Consider the following 17,655-nt stretch of genomic DNA (forward strand, 5'->3'; position numbering starts at 1 on the left):
ACAGTATTCTGCAGTGACCTTGTTGTGATTTCATAAAACAATATTCCCAGGTACTACATCATAATTAATCATAATTAAAATACTGATGTTTTATATTTTTACTTTTTTTTTTTTAAACTATGACTGAGCAGGTTAGGGAATCTCCACTCTTTGCCCACAGTGCAAGGTGACTCCTGAAGGGAATTCCCCCTGTCAGCTGACGACAGGCCCCGCCCACCGCTGTCAGCCGCTGCGTGACGTGTAGGAGATGCGGATGGAGCCGTCTGAGCAGCGGCTCCGCGCGGAACCTGCTGCACTTTATACTCACATCTGCTACCTGCTCCGTGACGTCACTTCAAGGAAACGACAGCCTCGCGACACAGAGCGAAAGTTAGGCATGTGGGGACGGGAAGGACGGTAAATTATCCTTCAAAATAAAAGCTAAAACTAGAAGAATCCCAAATGAATTGACAGAAAATTTCAAACATGGATTAGCGACAATCCACCTTGATGTACTGCAGTTTAGATTAGTTCAGATTTGATTTGATCATTTTGAATATTTATTTCTTAACTTGGTTGTTGGCGTTTTATGTTTTTTACTCGGAAAAATAATGTCCAGGTCAAAGTCGCCAAAAATTATAGCAACCTCAACATTCATATGGTTTATTTCTCATGGCTGATATGGAACCTGTGACTAGATGTACAGGGTGTTTCTACATTTTTGGTTTGGCTAATTTTTAAACTTTTAATGTCAACAAATAAAAGCTTCACGTAATGAAATTACCACATAACATGCAGCAGAATGAAGTTATTACGGAAAAAGTTCATACTGAATTCAAATTGAGCACACTGTATTGTTTCATATAATCGGATTGATTGTATTAGACCCGTGCTGTTAACTTGTACATCTCTTTTCCATGCTTTTGTTGCTGTTTTTGCACAAGACGTTTTCAAATTTTGAGACTGTTGTTTATACAGATAAGTTACATTAATACCCATTAAAAATTGTATCGTAAAAAGATTTTTTGTTGGAAAAGTCCCTACTAAAACAAAGTAGAGATATTTGGCAACATTTATGCTCGATTCTTGACCCTTTTTAGACTGAAATTACATTTTTAGTAGTTTGTGACTTAAGTGATTGTTTTATTTTGAAAACACTCACCGGAAGCGCGCTGTTCCCTTACATAACTTGACGTTGCCACAAACCAGAAGCAGCACTGCAAGGTTGTCCGACACATTTCTCGTCCCTCCGAGTACCTCCGTGTGTTTCGGGACTGACTTTCCTGACTGCGCTTGGCCCAGGAGTTGACAGCAGGTGAGTTAAGACATCTTGACTTGGTTAAAGTCTGTTGTGACGCAGTTTGGCTCGGGTTGAGCCGCGGCCGTGTCGTGTGACTTAACTGCTAACTTTTCTGTGTTTACCAAGAGTCCTCCATGGGATGGGCCCACCTGAGGAAAGCGAAAGTAAAATTATATAACGACATACTTAAAAAGGTTATCTTTTTAACATTTTAACAGGCAGACGGTGTGTCTATTCGGGGGTTAGCATTCATCCCACTTCTTGACTGTACTGCTGCCAAGTTAGCTACAGTTTCAGCGTGTTGTTTCAGCTGATGAAATAGTGTTTTAAGCTAGTTGCTTTTTAGTAACAGCTGCTGAGTAAGTGTTTGAGTGAGGGCAGAAGCAGGCCACAGTGTCCAGCCTGATACATAGGTACTGCCCTCTGTTATTGTCAGAATCCAGTCATCATGTGACCTGCTGATGAGATAATTCAGTTTCATTGACTGTGTGCTGCTACTCTGCTGCTGCATGCTGAACCACTGAGTCATGGCTGATGTCAGCGTGGAGCAGTTTGTGTTTTTTAAATTTCTGCACCATTTACTGACAGCAGACCCAGGTCTTTATAGTCAATATCCATGTTGTGTGGTGATGTTAGAATTTCCCACGAGCTGAGATGTCCATGTGTCCATTTGTGTGGGTGATGTGAGGTTAAGTAATGTACCCCTTCTCAGAGGCAATTACAAATCTTACAACAGAGGATCCAGGGCAAAGAGATCACTAACTTTCCTTGCCTTCCTCGCAGCGTCATGGCGTCTGGAGGCCCCATGATGAACGGCGACATCTCTCGCTCTCCCGGTCAGTCGGGCACGCTGGAGGAAACCCTGCAGCAGATGAACATCCTCATCCAGGAGAACCGAGACCTGAAGGGTAAGACCAACTAGTGGTGGTGGGGATCAGAGCTGAGGCAAATGATTTTTATTTGAGCTTCTTATTTGTTGGTGCTGCACTGTGAAACGACAAACAAAGAAGTCTGTTTTCCAGTCCTCCTTAATGCTCTTATCAGCTCGGGTCAATGGTCATTGTGCTCCTGGAGGCTCATGTCAGGGTGGAGATTCAGAGTTGTATTGTGGCAGACCAGCCGGAGCAGCGTGTGGGGAACCAAAGTGGCGAGGGAAAGGCTCATGATTCAAATGACTTGGCTGGTATACAATCATCACATGTTCAAATCCTCAGAGGCCCTGCGTCAGACCAACCTGACGATGAAGGAGCGCTTCGAGGGTCTGACTGCGTGGCGGGAGAAGCAGCGGGAGGAGCGGGATTTCCTGGAGAGCAGGCTGGCAGAGGCCCGGAGCCGCATGGAGGGGCTGACCCTTCAAAACCAGGAGCTGAGCAGGAGACTCGGCGGAGAGGGGAGGACAGGGGGAGCTCTTGGGGGCTTGATGGTGAGGTTGTGCCTTTTTTTGTGTGTGTGTGTAGTTGGTTTATTCTTGATGAAAACAGCTGAGAGCCAGTGTTGTGTTCCCATGTTCATAACTGTTTTAAGGATTTAAGCTTCTGTCAATCTGGAACTAAACAGTATTTTTAATCCCTTCTTGATTATAAAGAAGGATTAGGTGATATAAATACTGTATCATAATGACATCCCATCCCCCAAAATTGGCTTTTTGGGAAGGGAGGCATTAAAGAGACGGACTCTAAAACGAATCATGTGTTTTTTTGAACATTAAGACTTCTAAACATTTAAGTATGAACACTGAAAATTATCCTAATACGGAACCGTTAACAACCATATATTCTGCATTGGCAATGTGTGATGTCATTCCCAGGCGGTGTCATCCAATCAGTGCGCAGAGCTGGAGGCCCTGCGTTCCCAGGTCGCTCGCCTGCAGGCAGAGAAGCATGACCTGGTGGCGATGAACTCCGAGCTGCAGCTGAAGGCGGATCAGGACTCAAACAGCGACTCCTTCATTGAGGTCATCAGGGTCTCGGTGAATAGCAGAACACACACACACTCAATTAATTAATTGTACATTCAGAATCTTCTTCTATTCACCATGAAAGGGCTGCATCTAACACTTAAAGTCTACATTTAAACCCACAGTAAAAAGCTAGTTTCACTGTGAGATGTTGATTCCAGTTTGGGATCTAACTGATACTATTCCTCCCAGGACGGAGGTGTCGACGGCATTAGCGATGTGTGTGGTTCGGAGCGCAGCAAACGCCTTGACCTGAGCATGACGGCATCTCGGGTCGACAGCGAGGAGGTGACCGTCAGCCAGCTCCTCCAGTCACTGAGGAACGAGACGCAGCGGGCCGAGCGGCTGCAGGCCGAGCTGCAGACCTCTGCTCACAGGTAGAGAGCAGCCACTGAGAGAAACAGCTCACCACTTAATCATTTGCTGAAGTCACAGCAGATGAAAGAAATGTTTATAGCATCAGGAAACACAATAAATCAGACTATTTCCTTCTATCGTTATTGTTTTTTTCCAAATTAGTTGTTTAAAGATGAAACATGCCATTACTTTTATTGCAGTATTCCCATGGCTATCTTTGCTTTTTATTAATGTTTGGTTATGTTTTTGTGTTTTCTTCTTAAAGCACTTTGGTTTTTATTTTATCCTTTTGGAATGTGTTTTTTTTCTGAAACTGTTTATGAAACAAATTCTCCAACAGAATTAGAGAGCTGGAGGAGAGGAGGAGCAAGGAAGACGAATCAACACAGACCACCCAGCCAGAGACTGCAGAGGCAAAGGAGGATTCTGAGAAAGAGGAGAAGGTATTTACACAGTGCTGAAACCATGTTTGGAGTAACAAAGTCTAAACACACTGCAGACTCAGTGTGAAAGATGATTGTGATCTGTCCATTATGATGAGAGGCTGATGTGAAAGTAATCTCTCACATTGTATTTAAAGAGGCATATGTAAGAATTGTAGTTTAAATGTTCAGAAATGTACTACAGTAATCAACGTAGTGCAAAGAAATATCAGTTTTGACGTCCGTGTATTTTGAGATATACAGCTAATATAATAATATAGCTCAGTCTGAAAATGTCCTCAGTACTTTATTCCTCGTCATCAAACAATCTGTCGCAATTACAATTACAGTTAGCAGTTACTCTGCGTTTATGCTGCCCTCCATTTGTATGAAGTATAATTCCGACAGTTGGCCAATTCTTACAGATTGTACTCAGTTTGAAGTTGCATCTGTCTCCACTGACTTTATCTAAGATGTTATCATTACCGTAACTGGCAGAGGTCCGCCTCTGTTTGTCATGTTTTGTTTCCTTTTCATAATGTTTGTGCGTCATGCAAATATTTCAGGCGGCCTCTGAGGTGGAGAATCTGAAGTCTCAAATGATGACACTGTTCAAAGAGCTGCAGCAGGCTCAGAGCAAGCTTGATGAAGCAGAAGGCATGAAGAAGAACCTGCAGGACAGGTTAGGACAACACACACATACCCACTTAAGTTTTAAATAAAGGAGGAGACTAGAATAATACTGTTAAATGTTTGCTTTTTCTATTATCAAATTACAGGGAAAATGTATGAAAACATTTTCTGAATACTGTGTACATCAGTGGTTCCTCTGCTTCATCTTGATCCGCACGTATTAATGTATTTCCTTTTGCGTCTAGATGTCGGGAGGTGGAACAAGATGTGGCCACTCTGAAGGCCCAGCTGGTGGAGAAACAGGCTGTTCAGACGGAGAATGAACGGCTGAAGCTGCAGCTGGAGAGCGCGCTGGCCCACAACCAGATGGAACAGAGGAAGGCTGGGGAGGACAGGTCAGAGGCTGCACACACACACACACACACATTAGCACATATATAGAGGTATTGAAATTTGTGAAATATGAACCCTTTTGAGGCCGAGGTTTTTGATAGCAATTTAAATGTGCAGACATTGCATTTGAAATCCCTTTTTGTTTTTATCCCAGTAGTGATTAGCTTATATATGGTCACCGGTAACACCCTTCCTTTCTCTCTCACAGGAACAACCTGGCCCAGCTGAAGGATGCCTACACCAAACTGTTTGAAGACTACAATGAACTCAAAGAGGACAAGAAGAAGAAAGAGGTCTATTAATGTTGCACAATATCAAATTCTGCTGATACACCCAGAGATGATGCAGCTATAAGTGTATAAATTCTGTGAAATGAGAGCCAGGTGTATTTGACCATCGCCCTCAGGTCCTGCAGGCCCAGATGGTGCAGAAGGAGCTGCTGGACGAGCTGCAGCAGCGCCTGACTGCTGCTGAACAGGCGCTTGTCGCTAAACAGGACAAGATCGATCTCATGAAGCAGGAGATCTTCCAGAAGGAGAAGGAGCTGGAACAAATATCTGTCTTCCAGGCTCAGGTCAGCGGGCGTATAAATGCTTTCACATCTGTGTTGAGATCTTGGTGTCATAAGTCGACACGACAGCATGGGTACCCATCACGCTTTTTGTTGTACTTTCTGTGCAGGCAGAGGTCTACTCCTCGGACTTCTACGCAGAGCGAGCAGCGAGGGAGAAGCTCCATGAGGAGAGGGAGCGTCTGGCTGCTCAGCTGGAGTATGTGAAGAAGCAGAACATCCATCTGCAGGAGGAGATGGACTCACTGGGCCGGTACGGAATTAATCAGAAGACCAAGTCTGGTTCTAGTCATGTGGTTCAGCTCAGTTTGTCTGGACCCGAGAAAAAAATAGAGTATATTGTTCCCTTTGAGTTCTGGTCTGATTAAGGAGCTATAAACATTAAGTTTCATGGCCTATCTAGTACAGTTTTGGTGATGTTATCCTGCATTACAGACCCATGTGGGGATGTCAGATTCTAAGAGAATGCACACCTTTTTTCGTTATGTTGTCCATGTGGTCACAAATATATTACTTTGATTGTTAAGACTTTGTGTATCATAAATTTTAACAGTGACAAACAGAGACAAAGAGTTGTATTGTACTGTACTTACATGATGGGACTGTTACTGCATGCTCGCCACACAACTCCTTTTTACATTCTGATACAACAAGGAAAATCCCTGCTCTCATGTTGACGCACATACGTGTTACCATGCAGGGTTTTCACCAATAATATTTCTTGTTTCTCCACAGGCGATCACTGGGCGAAATGCAGAGGAGACATGTGTCACTGGGAGGAAGTCCACACGGAGCCGGTGCTTCTTTGGTTGGAAGAGGTATATCTCTTTTCTCCTTTTATTTTGTCTTGAGTGTAGTCTTCTACGTATACTTCTATCATGCTGTGCACAAATGCCATGTATTGTAGCAGAATTTTTAAGAGCCTTGAAAGAATCACTTGTCCTTTCCAGAAATGTGTTTTCATTCCAAGTGAGATGAGAAGATGGATAATATTTTTGTGCATCTGTGTTAAATATGAAGCCAGGGCCAGGACACAGTTAAATGGTTAATAGTGGAAGCAGGGGAAAACACCGACCTGGAACTTCCTGGGGACTTCCTGTTTCCATGGCTCAAGGAAGTCACTGGTCTACATACAAAAGAATCTGTGTAAAATCTCAAATTATCATTATGCAATCCCCTATCTTATGCCAAGCTAAGATAACCAACTGCTGGTTCTAGTGTCATTTTTAGTGCACAGACAGAGTTCCGTCAATGTTCTTATGTCATTTCCAACAAGAAGTGAATAACCCAATTTCCCAAATGTTGAACTACTCCCTTATTGAACCTTTCACCATCTTTGCAGTAAAACCTAAATTGTATGATTGTCGGAACATGTTGCAACATAACAAAATAGTAAGAGGAAGTGCTCTTTTAATGGCAAAGTGCAGTGTAACAGGAACATCTGTCCAGCATGTTTAGGTTGTGATCATTATCTCTGACTCTCAGGTACTGACTGGCAGCAGGGGAATATTCCTGAACACGCCTGTCCCAAGTGCAATGAGATCCTGCCAGACCTGGACTCCCTGCAGATCCACATCATGGACTGCATCAACTAGACCTCCATCATTACTAGCATCCACCAAAAAAGTGGCTCCTGTAGCACCTTAATCTGAGTCTTCCTCTGCTTTTACCTGTACCTCTTCTCAGACGTTCAGTCCACAGTCCACAGTTCCACTCACTAAACTTCATTCTAGGATGGGAACACTTTCCACAAATCTGAAAATGATCGGTCCTGTCGAGTGTTTTAAATTTGAGTAGTCTTTTAAAGAGTTAGAATAGAACAGGAAAAACATTGCAGGACACATCTTTCATTTTTTTGACCCCATGTCATCTGGCACATAGACTGTTTTGTTGCTGTAATGACGAGGCTGAACATTAATTTCTTCAGCGTAAAACACGTCTTGAATACCAAAACCGAAAGTGTATGAACACTTTCATAAGACATTTGTTGCTGTCCATCTGTATGCACGCATTAAGTGAGTTCAGTCATTACAAGTTTCATTTTTTTCAGCAAGCAATTGGTTGCTGAAGGCTTTTTATTACTTTTAAAATGTTTGCTCGTCAAATGAAATTTCTATATTTTTTGCTCGGAAAGGATATTTTTACTCATGATTACTTTATTGGTGTTGGTGGAAAAATGAGCATGCACCATGTAGGCACTTTAATACAAGGATATATATTTTATTTAGACTGCAGATGATACCTAGTAATTAAAACTTGTTATATTTATCTTGTTGATCAACCTATCACTGTAAGTCACAGCCTTTGTAAGTGTATGTGCAGGAGGATCCAACAACCTGCTGAGTCTGTAGTCTGTAGATTACAAATACCATCTGATTCCATGTGGTAATTCTGTGAATGAAAATAAAAAGAATTCTAAATTTGTGTCTGCTTTTAGTCATATTGGATGCTTGTTTGTCACACATCTCTATCCTTGCTAGTCTTTTGGAAAATCTTCCCAATTGACAAGTGTATGAACTTGGTCTTTTATCTTTTTCTATCCTATAAATACACCATTTCACTTTTTTTTCTTTTCTGTACTGAATAGAACAGACAGTATACTGTATTCATGTTTAAGTACTATTTTCTTTCGTTGAAAATACAGATGTATTATTGTTGTTATTATTCATATTATTATCATCATTATTTTTTGACAAACTGCATTCCATATTTGCGGAGTCACCCATCAATCATGTCTTATGCATGTCTTTAGGGTCGTATTGTGAAAATGATTTAATAAACCCTGGATTCGTCCTCCAAGGCAAACTTCTTCCTTAGCTACGGACGAAGCAATCAAATCGAAGTCGGCATAAAAGGCCATGGTTGAGGTTGAAACAGGGTTGACAGTAGGATTTATAGGCGTAAGGGAGGAAGGCTACATTTGCCCCTAAAAACAACAAGAACAATGCACCTGCGAGCTAAAATTCAGGGGAAATTCGACACAATACTCCGGGCCTCAGTCTTGTAAACAAAAAGCAATTTTGGTCTACTGAGTTCCCCGTCGACAAATACTGCATCAAAATTAATAGCAACAGAACTTCATGTTGTCGAAACATGTCATTTTATCCTGCATTAATGTTTTCTTTTTGAATACTGTAATCCTCAAAGTTAGGTCGAAAAGCCGTTTAGTGCTGGACGAGCGTGTTTTTTTTGTTTGTTTTTTTTGTTTTTTTTCAGTCAGGCAGATCGTTGGGCAACTGCCACAACTTTGACAACACAGCCGGGTCCTCCGTTTAGCGCCAGATTAGATTTTCTCCCTCGCCCAGAGTTCTGAAAGCAGGTTGTAAAGCTTGCAGCACAGGCCTTATGTGGCATCTTTAATCAGATATATCTTATGACTTTTAAATAACTACATGCCAAGCTAATAACTGGAAAATAAGCAATACATTTGAGAGGTTTGACGTGGTTGTGGATGCCGCCAAAGTTACATTAGAGCTAACAAAGGACACAAAGCGGTATCAGTAGGAGACGAGGTAAGTTGGCAGTCTCATTTTTAAGTAAAAAGAAACTGAAATGTAATAAGTAGCTAGCTAACGTTTCATTTTGACATTCACAGAAATGGCAAACAGTATTCATATTGTCAAATTGTTGACATTCACAGATTGAATCACTGTATATCTGACAATGTTGAACTATATGTCTATTCAAATGGGTTCGGTGAAACAAGACGTTGTGTCAGGCTGAAACTGAATTTCTGTAGTTTACTCATTTCTTTCACATAAACTGAACTTTTAAGTTGATAGCATAGATAGCCTGTGTTAACAAACATATTTGTTTTTATCAGTAGCGTTAAGAGTTACACAGAGAAACGTCATAAAACGCTAATATTGTTATTATTATTTTCATAGGTTTACCATATGAGAAGAGTTCCCAAATTAATATGTTGTTCATTTCATGCAATAATGTAAGTGTTTGCCTTCTTTTAGGTAATCAGATCAAATTCAAAGTCATCAGCCTCTCCAAAATGGACAGTAAGTATCACGTGATTTTAGACATATTGAAGAATCTGTCAAGACGTAAGTCGGCACACATATTCTCCCTTTCTTCCCAGGTGAGGATGATCTGGACATTTTGACGGCGCTGCTGGCGGAGAACGAGGGCATCGGAGAACAACAGGGCGGTCAGGAGGAGCAGGCAGACGACTTGGAGGGCCTGTTTGATGACGACAATGACGAAGGGGAGGAGTATAAAGATGGCATCGAGGAGGACGCAGAGAAAGACGACTCGATGTCGGAACTCTTTGGAGATGTGGATGACATTGAACATGAAGAGACAGACACTAAAGAGAAAGAATCTGCAGGAGAAGTGTGTGAGAGCCTGGACAGGTCCAGGGAGGATTTACAAGGTTTGTGCTGCTGCAGTCTCTCCTCTGCAGTGTAATAAGTTCATTAGGTGTTGCTTGTTGGGTTCACCTGTGGGGCTTTGTGTCTTCCTTCCTCAGACGAACTCAGACGGATGCAGGAGCAGATGCGGCGGTTGCAACAGCAGCTGAATGCAAGCCAGAAGGCTTCTGCCTCATGTTCCGCTCCAGTTACAGCTGCAGGGAGATCGGCTGCTCCCAAAACATTGACCCCCAAACCAACACCTCCACGACAGCCCTCCAAACAGACCCCGGCAAAACCAGACGCTGCCATTCAGAGGACCAAGACACAAGCAGGTGAACTTTTTGTTGTCCGCAAGCCGCAGTGCTTGGCCACTTTTTATATTTTATTTCACAAAATAAACACATAATAAATGGATAAATACTGCACATACAGTTCCTGCAACAAAAGCTGATTTTGCTTATGTTTTGTTTTTTTGTCTGACAGCAGCAACATCTTCATCCACTCCAGTCAGAGAAGGAGGTGTGAAGCTCCAGGAGTCCTCTGACTTTTTTGATCAGCTCAACAATGCTGACTCCTTCAAGCGCAAACCCAGGGTAGCTCACCATGCCAAACCCAGCACATCCGGTACAAACATTCACACAAACCAGAATAACTGAAAGAAGTTTGTTAGTGGAAGTCAAGTTTTGAGTTCATTTTCTTCACTGTGTTCTCAGCAGAAGACAGAGGGCCCCTGGTGGAGATAAAGCTTGGCAGCTCTTTCCAGCCAGTAGAGAGCACCAGCAAGGTCACCAACTCTCTGAAATCACCTCCATCCTCCCAGAGCAGACCTGCACCAGCTGCATCAGCAGGACAGCCCAAACCTTCCTCTCTTCCTCCTCTTCCTAAAGATGTGGCTGTTGAGAGATACTCAGGACTGCGGCTCAGGTGAGGACACTGAAGTGAAACAATTTGCAGCTTACAGCTTGAATTTTCAGTCGCATATACATATAAACAAAAACAGAATTTCTCGTCCATTGTTTCAGTTTTGGATCTTGGTCCTTCTGTTTCAGAAAACCACTGGTTTCCTCCAGCGAGATGGATCGCAAGATGGCCGACCGCCGTCTGATCCGCTTGTCGCAGGTGCCTGAGCGTTTGACTCGGGAGAAGCTGGAGGACAGCGACTGGGTGACCTTTGCGGTGCTGGTCAGCAAGGCCACGCCACAGAGCAACGCAAGTGTAGGTTCATGCTTACACCTCTCATCCCTGGTTATAACCCTCCATTTTTTATTTTTTTTTGAATAAATCAATGTGTAAACGTTTACATATCAAATATATAAATATAAATATAAATATAAATATAAATATATATATATATATATATATATATATATATAAATATAAATATAAATATAAATATAAATATATATATATATATATATATATATATATATATGAATTTCAGGAAACTGACATATCATACATACCAGTGATACTGAATCATTTTTCCTGTTCTGCTTTTTTGCTTGTATTTTTGTGACTTTGTGAAGCAGGTGTATTGCAACATCACCACCATGTTTGTTCACCGCATTTTCTGGTCAAAACGTTTGGTTAGATTTGAGGGAGCTTCTAATGTCACCATTTTTACATCATTAAGTTACGAACTGAATCAGACACATTTTATCTATCTAAAGTTTCTCTTTCCATAGCCTATATTGTCATGTTTTTTATCCTTAAATGCTGTTTATCTGAGACTTTTCCATTGTTCTTAAGCCTGTTTAGCACTGATATTACTGCACACTCCATTTCCTAGAGACATGTGTCTGAAAGAACAGCGGCAGTATAATGGGTGGAATGAGTTATAGCCAATGCAGCTGAGTTACAGATGCTTTCCTAATCTAGCAGCGTCAAATCTTGATTGTCGGGAAGATGGAAGTGCTGAAGGTTTTTGTCACAGCACTGAAATTCAACCAAAGTCGCGTTCAATTTAACAGAGTGTATTGGAGACATCGTGCACTGTTCAGTTTTTGACCGAGCGCTTCTTCTCTGCAGGGCAAAACCTTCAGCATCTGGAAACTGAACGACCTCCATAACCTGGAAGTGTTTGTGTCTCTGCTGCTGTTCGGGGAAGTCCACAAAGAGCACTGGAAGACGGAGACGGGCATGGTCATCGGCCTCCTCAACCCCAACCCTATGAAGCAGAAAGACGGATATGACGGGGTGAGTGGACAGTCTGGACTTAGTATAATACCGTCTGCCATAATTGTCATTAAAAATGCTTGAATTCGATTTGCAACAGAATGTGGGAATTCGGTTTCAGTGACATTAAGCTAAGCCCAATTTGTCAGAATCTTCCTCTGTAGGTTTCCCCTTTTTCCTTTAGTTTTGAAATACTGGAAGTGAGGGAGGAATCATATACGAGATATTGGGGAGAGTTTGAGTTTTTTATATAGCTTACCCACATAGCTGAAAATGTTCGTTCTTTTCCTGCATGCAGCATCTGATTTTGTGTAGACGATATTTATCTGAACCGTGTGACAGAAAACTGGGTCAGAAACACAGCACCTCTCACTCTCACGCTTATTACAGTCGAAAATGAGCTGTTGTCCTGCCCGTGGTGAAGTGATAACGTTGTTTAATTTATCTTTTACTGAACTGTTTTTTTGAGAATTTTTTTTTTTTTGGCTTTGACTGGTTTGGCAATGAAAGCCAATTACAGCAGAACGCAGTGTAGAGGTGTTGGTGAAATGAAAATAGCCGGTCGGTGTCAGCATGGCACGACACACTGAGATGTTAAGAGGGGAATGTGGCGAGGGAGGCCGAAGCTTTCCAAATGCACCACACACACACACACACACACACCCTTACCACCCACAGAGGGCAGTTTGAATTCAGACCAGGAGAAACGAGGTGTCACTTCCACCCCGTTCACATTTCGGATACAGCTTTTAAAATCTCACTAGGAACTGTTTCATAAGCTGTGGTCAGACCAGGTGATGTTTGTGGATAAAGAGCTGTCACTGGAATAGAATTACAGCTTTTGTATCAAAACATTTTTTATTTCAACTGCCCAAAAGATGATCTCTCATCCTGTGTAATAGAAGTACTATGCTGAATCAGTTATGTACTCTTTCCTAGATGACTGTGCTCTTCCTTTTGTCTTTCTTCTGCTTTTTCAGAGAGCATTATTAAAGACTTATAAGCAGCGGCTCTCTCTCAGAAGACTAAAATATTTAAATGTTTAAGTTTCAGTTTAGACAGCAGTAAATTTTCATTATATGAATGAAATCTGCTGATTGTTTTCTCTATTCTTTGACTAAATCTTTTTTTGGGAAAATGTCAGCAGTCTGCAACCCAAAGATATTCCACTGACAATGATATAAAACAACATATAAAAGCAAAACTGCAGAAGCTGTAACCATTGATTCTCTTTTTTCTTTTTCTTGTTTTTTTTTTTTTTTTTTTGCTTGAAAACTGACTTATTCAATACATTCATTTTCAACAGGGTTAGGGTTAGATCACTGGATTCAGTGATTGAGTAATTGTAACTGAGGAAAATAACAGTGACAGCTCGGCCTGCACATTATGACGAAAATCTGGGATGTACAATTCAATATTGCGACAGTGAAAAGACTTCTGATAAATAAACAAATACTGAACTGCTCTTATTAGTCAATCTCACAGTCGCCACCATATTGAGACCAATTAATCTGAGGGTAGCTGACGGCTAGCTGGGGCCCCTTTCTGACTGGCCAAATGTTAGCATGCTGAGTGTAAATGCATGACACGTATAAACATAATGATTTTTCTCATTCGTTATGTTTCAGGCGGCCTTTTGCGATGTGTTTAACTTACATGATCACAGTGAGACAATGAGGAAGTATGACCTATCCTTCAGCACTTATGAGCACTGTGTTGAACATTCGCAGGTGAGCCTGACGGTGGATCACCCACAGAAGGTGCTGCTGATGGGTGAAGCTCAGGACTACAGCAATTGCAAGGCCATGAAGAAGAACGGAGACCCCTGCTCTCAGATCGTTAACATGGTGGGTCCAGCTTCTCCCGGCGCTCCTTTCCCTGAATTCATGGAAGTTAACAAATTCCACTTCATCTTCCGGCTTGTCTCTTTGTGGCTGTTTGCTCACAGTATGACTGCCAGTTCTGCCAGTATCACGTCAAGGCCCAGTATAAGAAGATGAGCTCGAAGAGGGCCGAGCTGCAGTCGTCGTATTCTGGGAAAGCTCCCAACAAGGTGAAGGGGAAGGGCGGCAGCCTGAAAGAGCGCCTGTGTCAGGACAGCTTCCACTACGGCGGCGTGTCCTCAGCCGCCTGCGCTGCCTCACTGTGAGTCTAATCGATGGAGCCACTTCATTGTAGCGCATGCCGAGGTCGCGGCCCTATCCGATTTGGATTCTGGCTGAAATCGTCCTCGCACTTTTACAGTGTTTGCTGAAGTCAATTTGTGCAGCTTGCAAAGCCAGGAGCAGCGTGTGGGACCTGGTGAGGAAGCGAGCTGCCTGACTTCTCCAGTAACATGTCTGTGTGTTGCAGAACGGCGTCCAAACCGAACAAACCCGCCCAGAAGACTCTGGACAAGCTGTTTGTGAAGGGCTCGTCCCAGCTCATCGATCAGGCCAAGAGGCTGGGTGAGGAGCAGTTGTCTTACGCACTCTCATAGACACACACACACACACACACACACCCCTCTACCCTCCTTCCAGTGACTGAATTCTTCCCAGTTGTCTTTTTTAAAACAGTGACTGGGACGTGACACTGAATGACTGGCTGTAAAAGTAAAAAGAGAAAGTCATTTTTGAAATTGTCTCTTGTTTGTGTGTTTTGTTTTTTTTTGTGTTTTTTTTTTTTAGCTGTGCAGTCTGGGGAAGTTTCAGGTTGTTCAAATGAATTTAAGAGCCTGCTGTCGATGCCAACACCTGGAGCTCTGCAGCTGAAGAAGCACCTGATACAGGGCAGCAAAACAGGTAAACAGCCTGGAAATATCCCTGTGCCTTTGACTATTTTAACACATCAATATTAACAGTCAAGGTGAAAAAGCACCAACGATAGTAACAACAGGGCCATCTCTGATACAAGGTTTACTCCAAGTAATACCACTCTTACACTCAAATTAGCATTTTTTTAAAATGTGAGTCAACCCGCTAATAAATAGGCGATTGACTCCTTTCTCACCCAGAAGACTTTAAACTTGTATTGTTTCTTTCTCGTGCTTCTTTGCGAGGAGCGCTGTTAACAAAGACAGACTGAAAAGTCGCCATAGACAGGTGGCGAAGTTTGTGTTCACCACATCGCGTGTTGTGTTAGCATCAATACAATCAGAACCAGAGCCAAAACAAAAAAATGATCCCTTTCTGTTTCTCCCAGATGACACACTCTTTTCAGTATGAAGAGGCAGAAGATCAGTGTGAGAAAAAAACATAATGAAAACCTACAGATAAAGAAATGTCTCTAGCTCTTGATCCCAGCTTGGAACAGTAGCTTGGTGCTTATGTTGTTGTTCATCATCCTCCAGTTTCTAAAGATGCAGCTGGAGCTCCCCTTCAGTCCATCTCAGCCTCAGACCTGCTGAAGCAACAGAAACAGAGGCAGCGAGAACTTCTGCAGAACCGTCTGCAGAGGGCAGGCGACACCCAGAAGAGGGTGCTGCAGAGCTCAGCAGGGCCCAGACCTGCGTCATCATCCTCACTGGGCCGGGTCGGTCTGACGTCCCCCAAAGCAGCGTCCGAGGTCCCAAAGAACACCCAGAGCCCTGCGGCCCCACACGCCCCCACCCTGGGCCGAGGTTTCTCCGAAGGGGACGACATCCTCTTCTTCGAAAACAGTCCTCCGCCTGCACCCGCCCCCAGCGCTCTCAGCCTATCAGCCACCAAGCTGTTGGCTCTGAAGAAGCTGAGAGCCAAAGGGAAGGGGCTTCAAAAGGAAGACCCCAACGCTGTGAAGAGGAAGAGGAGCAACAGCAGTGAGATCAACAGCAGGGTGGAGAAGAATCTCACCTCACCCAAGGGTACGCAGTCATACCTGTGTTTACCAAATGCATGTTTTGTCTGTTTGCATGTGGCTCCTCAGTCCACCATATACCTCCATTTATGAAGCAGAATAACATACATATATTTGATTTTACTTGGTAACAGTTTATATAAGAAAATCATTCACTAAAAGAAAATGCAGTTTTGCTGAAAGCGTAGGAAGTCGAGCGCTAGATTTGTCTATGAAACAACTTTTGGTTGCCTGTTCTGACCTGTCCTGTTAACCTACCGTGCAGGTGAAACATCCAGTAATGAGGAAGAGGAACCGGCCCAGAAGAAGAAGCGGGATCAGCTCCTCTACGTCCAGTCGGAGGAGTTTCAAAAGATCCTAAACGCCAAATCCCGACACGGCGCTGCGCTGCAGGCGGTATGACAAAGTCACGCTTTCGGCTTTTGCAGCTCTCCTCTTGCAAATCCAGCTGCACTTACTACACATGAAACACTGTAAGATGTGTTTTAAATTAAAGAGGTTTCTATCTCTCGCAGGCTGAGTACCAGCTGCAGGAGCGCTACTTCAATGTCCTGGTGCAGAAGGAGCAGATGGAGGAGAAGATGAAGGGCATCAGAGAGATGAAGTGTCGTGCCGTTTCCTGTAAAAAGGTACTATGAGTGGTAATGTGGTATTTATAATCATTAATGTGAGTATCGTGGAGGTGATTATTAGCCCCCTCTCAGTTGAACTAAGTTGTTATTTCCCACAATCCCTTGCCTCCAGTGCGGCTACACCTACTTCAAGCCGGCAGATCGTTGCGTGGAGGAGAATCATGACCTGCGCTGGCACGACGCTGTGAAGCGCTTCTTCAAATGCCCCTGCGGACAGAGAGCCATCGCTCTGGACAGGCTGCCCAACAAACACTGCAGGTGAGACCCTTTGTGCTCCTGTCATCGCTTTCAGGGTTCACTGCGCTCATGCAAAATAACATGCGTGTTAAATGAGTGCTGTTTTGTCGTTCCAGTAACTGTGGGCTGTTTAAATGGGAGCGTGACGGGATGCTGAAGGTAAAATCCCTTTTATTCAGATCATTTAAAGAAAAAAAACAAAAAAAAAACAGAATCATTCATTGCTGTGAAAGAAACAGACCTGATGTTGCTCTTGATGTTTTTTTTTTTTTCCCTTCAGGAGAAAGCCGGACCAAAGATCGGCGGAGAGCTCCTCCTGCCTCGAGGAGAGGAGCACGGCAAGTTCCTCAACAGCAAGTGACGGCACCAAGCTGGGTGTCGAGGGAAGTGCTGGAAGTACTGTGTATTTAGAATTGTTTTAATTGTGTATGAATTATGTTTTTAAAGTGTTCGTTTTGTTGATTATGGATATTTTCTGATGTCTGTGATGATAACTGGATGTGCTGATTAAAGTAATATTTTGCAACATTTCATGTCAGACCCTTGTTTTTCACTCAGTTGACAGAACAGTGTAGTGATGAAAGATGAGCACACTGATTCTGGTGCAGATCTGGAAAGAATGTAATCATATAAAACAAGTTTAACAGCATGATGGGAAATATTTTCCCGACTGTTTTTTTCACCAAAGACCTTTATTTAGCGATGGCTGAATTCAATTTAGCTGCTTCGAATTAGGATCGTGAATTTTTAATACTGTGCCTGCTGGCTCACTGTTTCCCTGTCACGGCTGACTGAGACCCTTGAGCAGAACAGAGCCAC

The 17,655-nt window shown here is 42.9% G+C and overlaps 2 protein-coding genes across 5 annotated transcripts; both read left to right on the forward strand.

Annotated features, from left to right (window-relative positions):
- The first annotated feature begins 202 nt into the window (after window positions 1–202).
- On the forward strand, window positions 203–8,036 carry optn (optineurin). 2 transcript variants are annotated; one of them, XM_037122076.1, is made up of 13 exons: window positions 203–396; window positions 2,063–2,187; window positions 2,494–2,702; window positions 3,087–3,248; window positions 3,429–3,613; window positions 3,934–4,036; window positions 4,582–4,697; window positions 4,894–5,043; window positions 5,250–5,334; window positions 5,448–5,615; window positions 5,723–5,865; window positions 6,348–6,430; window positions 7,098–8,036. In XM_037122076.1, the coding sequence occupies exons 1-13, from the start codon at window positions 248–250 to the stop codon at window positions 7,205–7,207; spliced, it is 1,788 nt and encodes a 595-aa protein (XP_036977971.1). In that variant the 5' UTR covers window positions 203–247; the 3' UTR covers window positions 7,208–8,036. The 2 variants fall into 2 exon arrangements, with proteins under 2 accessions (XP_036977971.1, XP_036977972.1); XM_037122077.1 differs by lacking the exon at window positions 203–396 and adding an exon at window positions 1,144–1,294.
- An 833-nt stretch (window positions 8,037–8,869) lies between these two features.
- mcm10 (minichromosome maintenance 10 replication initiation factor) lies at window positions 8,870–17,369 on the forward strand. Of its 3 annotated transcripts, none has more exons than XM_037122474.1 (18): window positions 8,870–9,124; window positions 9,578–9,622; window positions 9,703–9,996; window positions 10,093–10,308; window positions 10,460–10,600; window positions 10,690–10,900; window positions 11,026–11,191; window positions 12,005–12,172; window positions 13,882–13,998; window positions 14,100–14,296; window positions 14,504–14,598; window positions 14,821–14,934; window positions 15,483–15,974; window positions 16,233–16,363; window positions 16,483–16,596; window positions 16,712–16,857; window positions 16,953–16,995; window positions 17,117–17,369. In XM_037122474.1, the coding sequence occupies exons 2-18, from the start codon at window positions 9,616–9,618 to the stop codon at window positions 17,195–17,197; spliced, it is 2,733 nt and encodes a 910-aa protein (XP_036978369.1). In that variant the 5' UTR covers window positions 8,870–9,124; window positions 9,578–9,615; the 3' UTR covers window positions 17,198–17,369. The 3 variants fall into 3 exon arrangements, with proteins under 3 accessions (XP_036978369.1, XP_036978372.1, XP_036978370.1); XM_037122477.1 differs by having other exon boundaries at window positions 10,463–10,600; XM_037122475.1 differs by having other exon boundaries at window positions 8,871–9,124; window positions 10,693–10,900.
- Window positions 17,370–17,655: the final 286 nt, after the last annotated feature.

Source organism: Acanthopagrus latus, chromosome 14 (genome assembly GCF_904848185.1).
Source record: "Acanthopagrus latus isolate v.2019 chromosome 14, fAcaLat1.1, whole genome shotgun sequence".
Classification (NCBI taxonomy): domain Eukaryota; kingdom Metazoa; phylum Chordata; class Actinopteri; order Spariformes; family Sparidae; genus Acanthopagrus; species Acanthopagrus latus.

Coding starts and splice junctions, on each gene's coding strand:
- mcm10 (XM_037122474.1), top strand. Junction 9,997..10,092: donor GTCCAGGGAGGATTTACAAG/GTTTGTGCTGCT, acceptor TTCCTTCCTCAG/ACGAACTCAGACGGATGCAG. Junction 10,901..11,025: donor TACTCAGGACTGCGGCTCAG/GTGAGGACACTG, acceptor CTTCTGTTTCAG/AAAACCACTGGTTTCCTCCA.
- optn (XM_037122076.1), top strand. CDS start 248: ATGCGGATGGAGCCGTCTGAGCAGCGGCTCCGCGCGGAACCTGCTGCA. Junction 3,249..3,428: donor TTGAGGTCATCAGGGTCTCG/GTGAATAGCAGA, acceptor TATTCCTCCCAG/GACGGAGGTGTCGACGGCAT. Junction 5,616..5,722: donor TATCTGTCTTCCAGGCTCAG/GTCAGCGGGCGT, acceptor CTTTCTGTGCAG/GCAGAGGTCTACTCCTCGGA.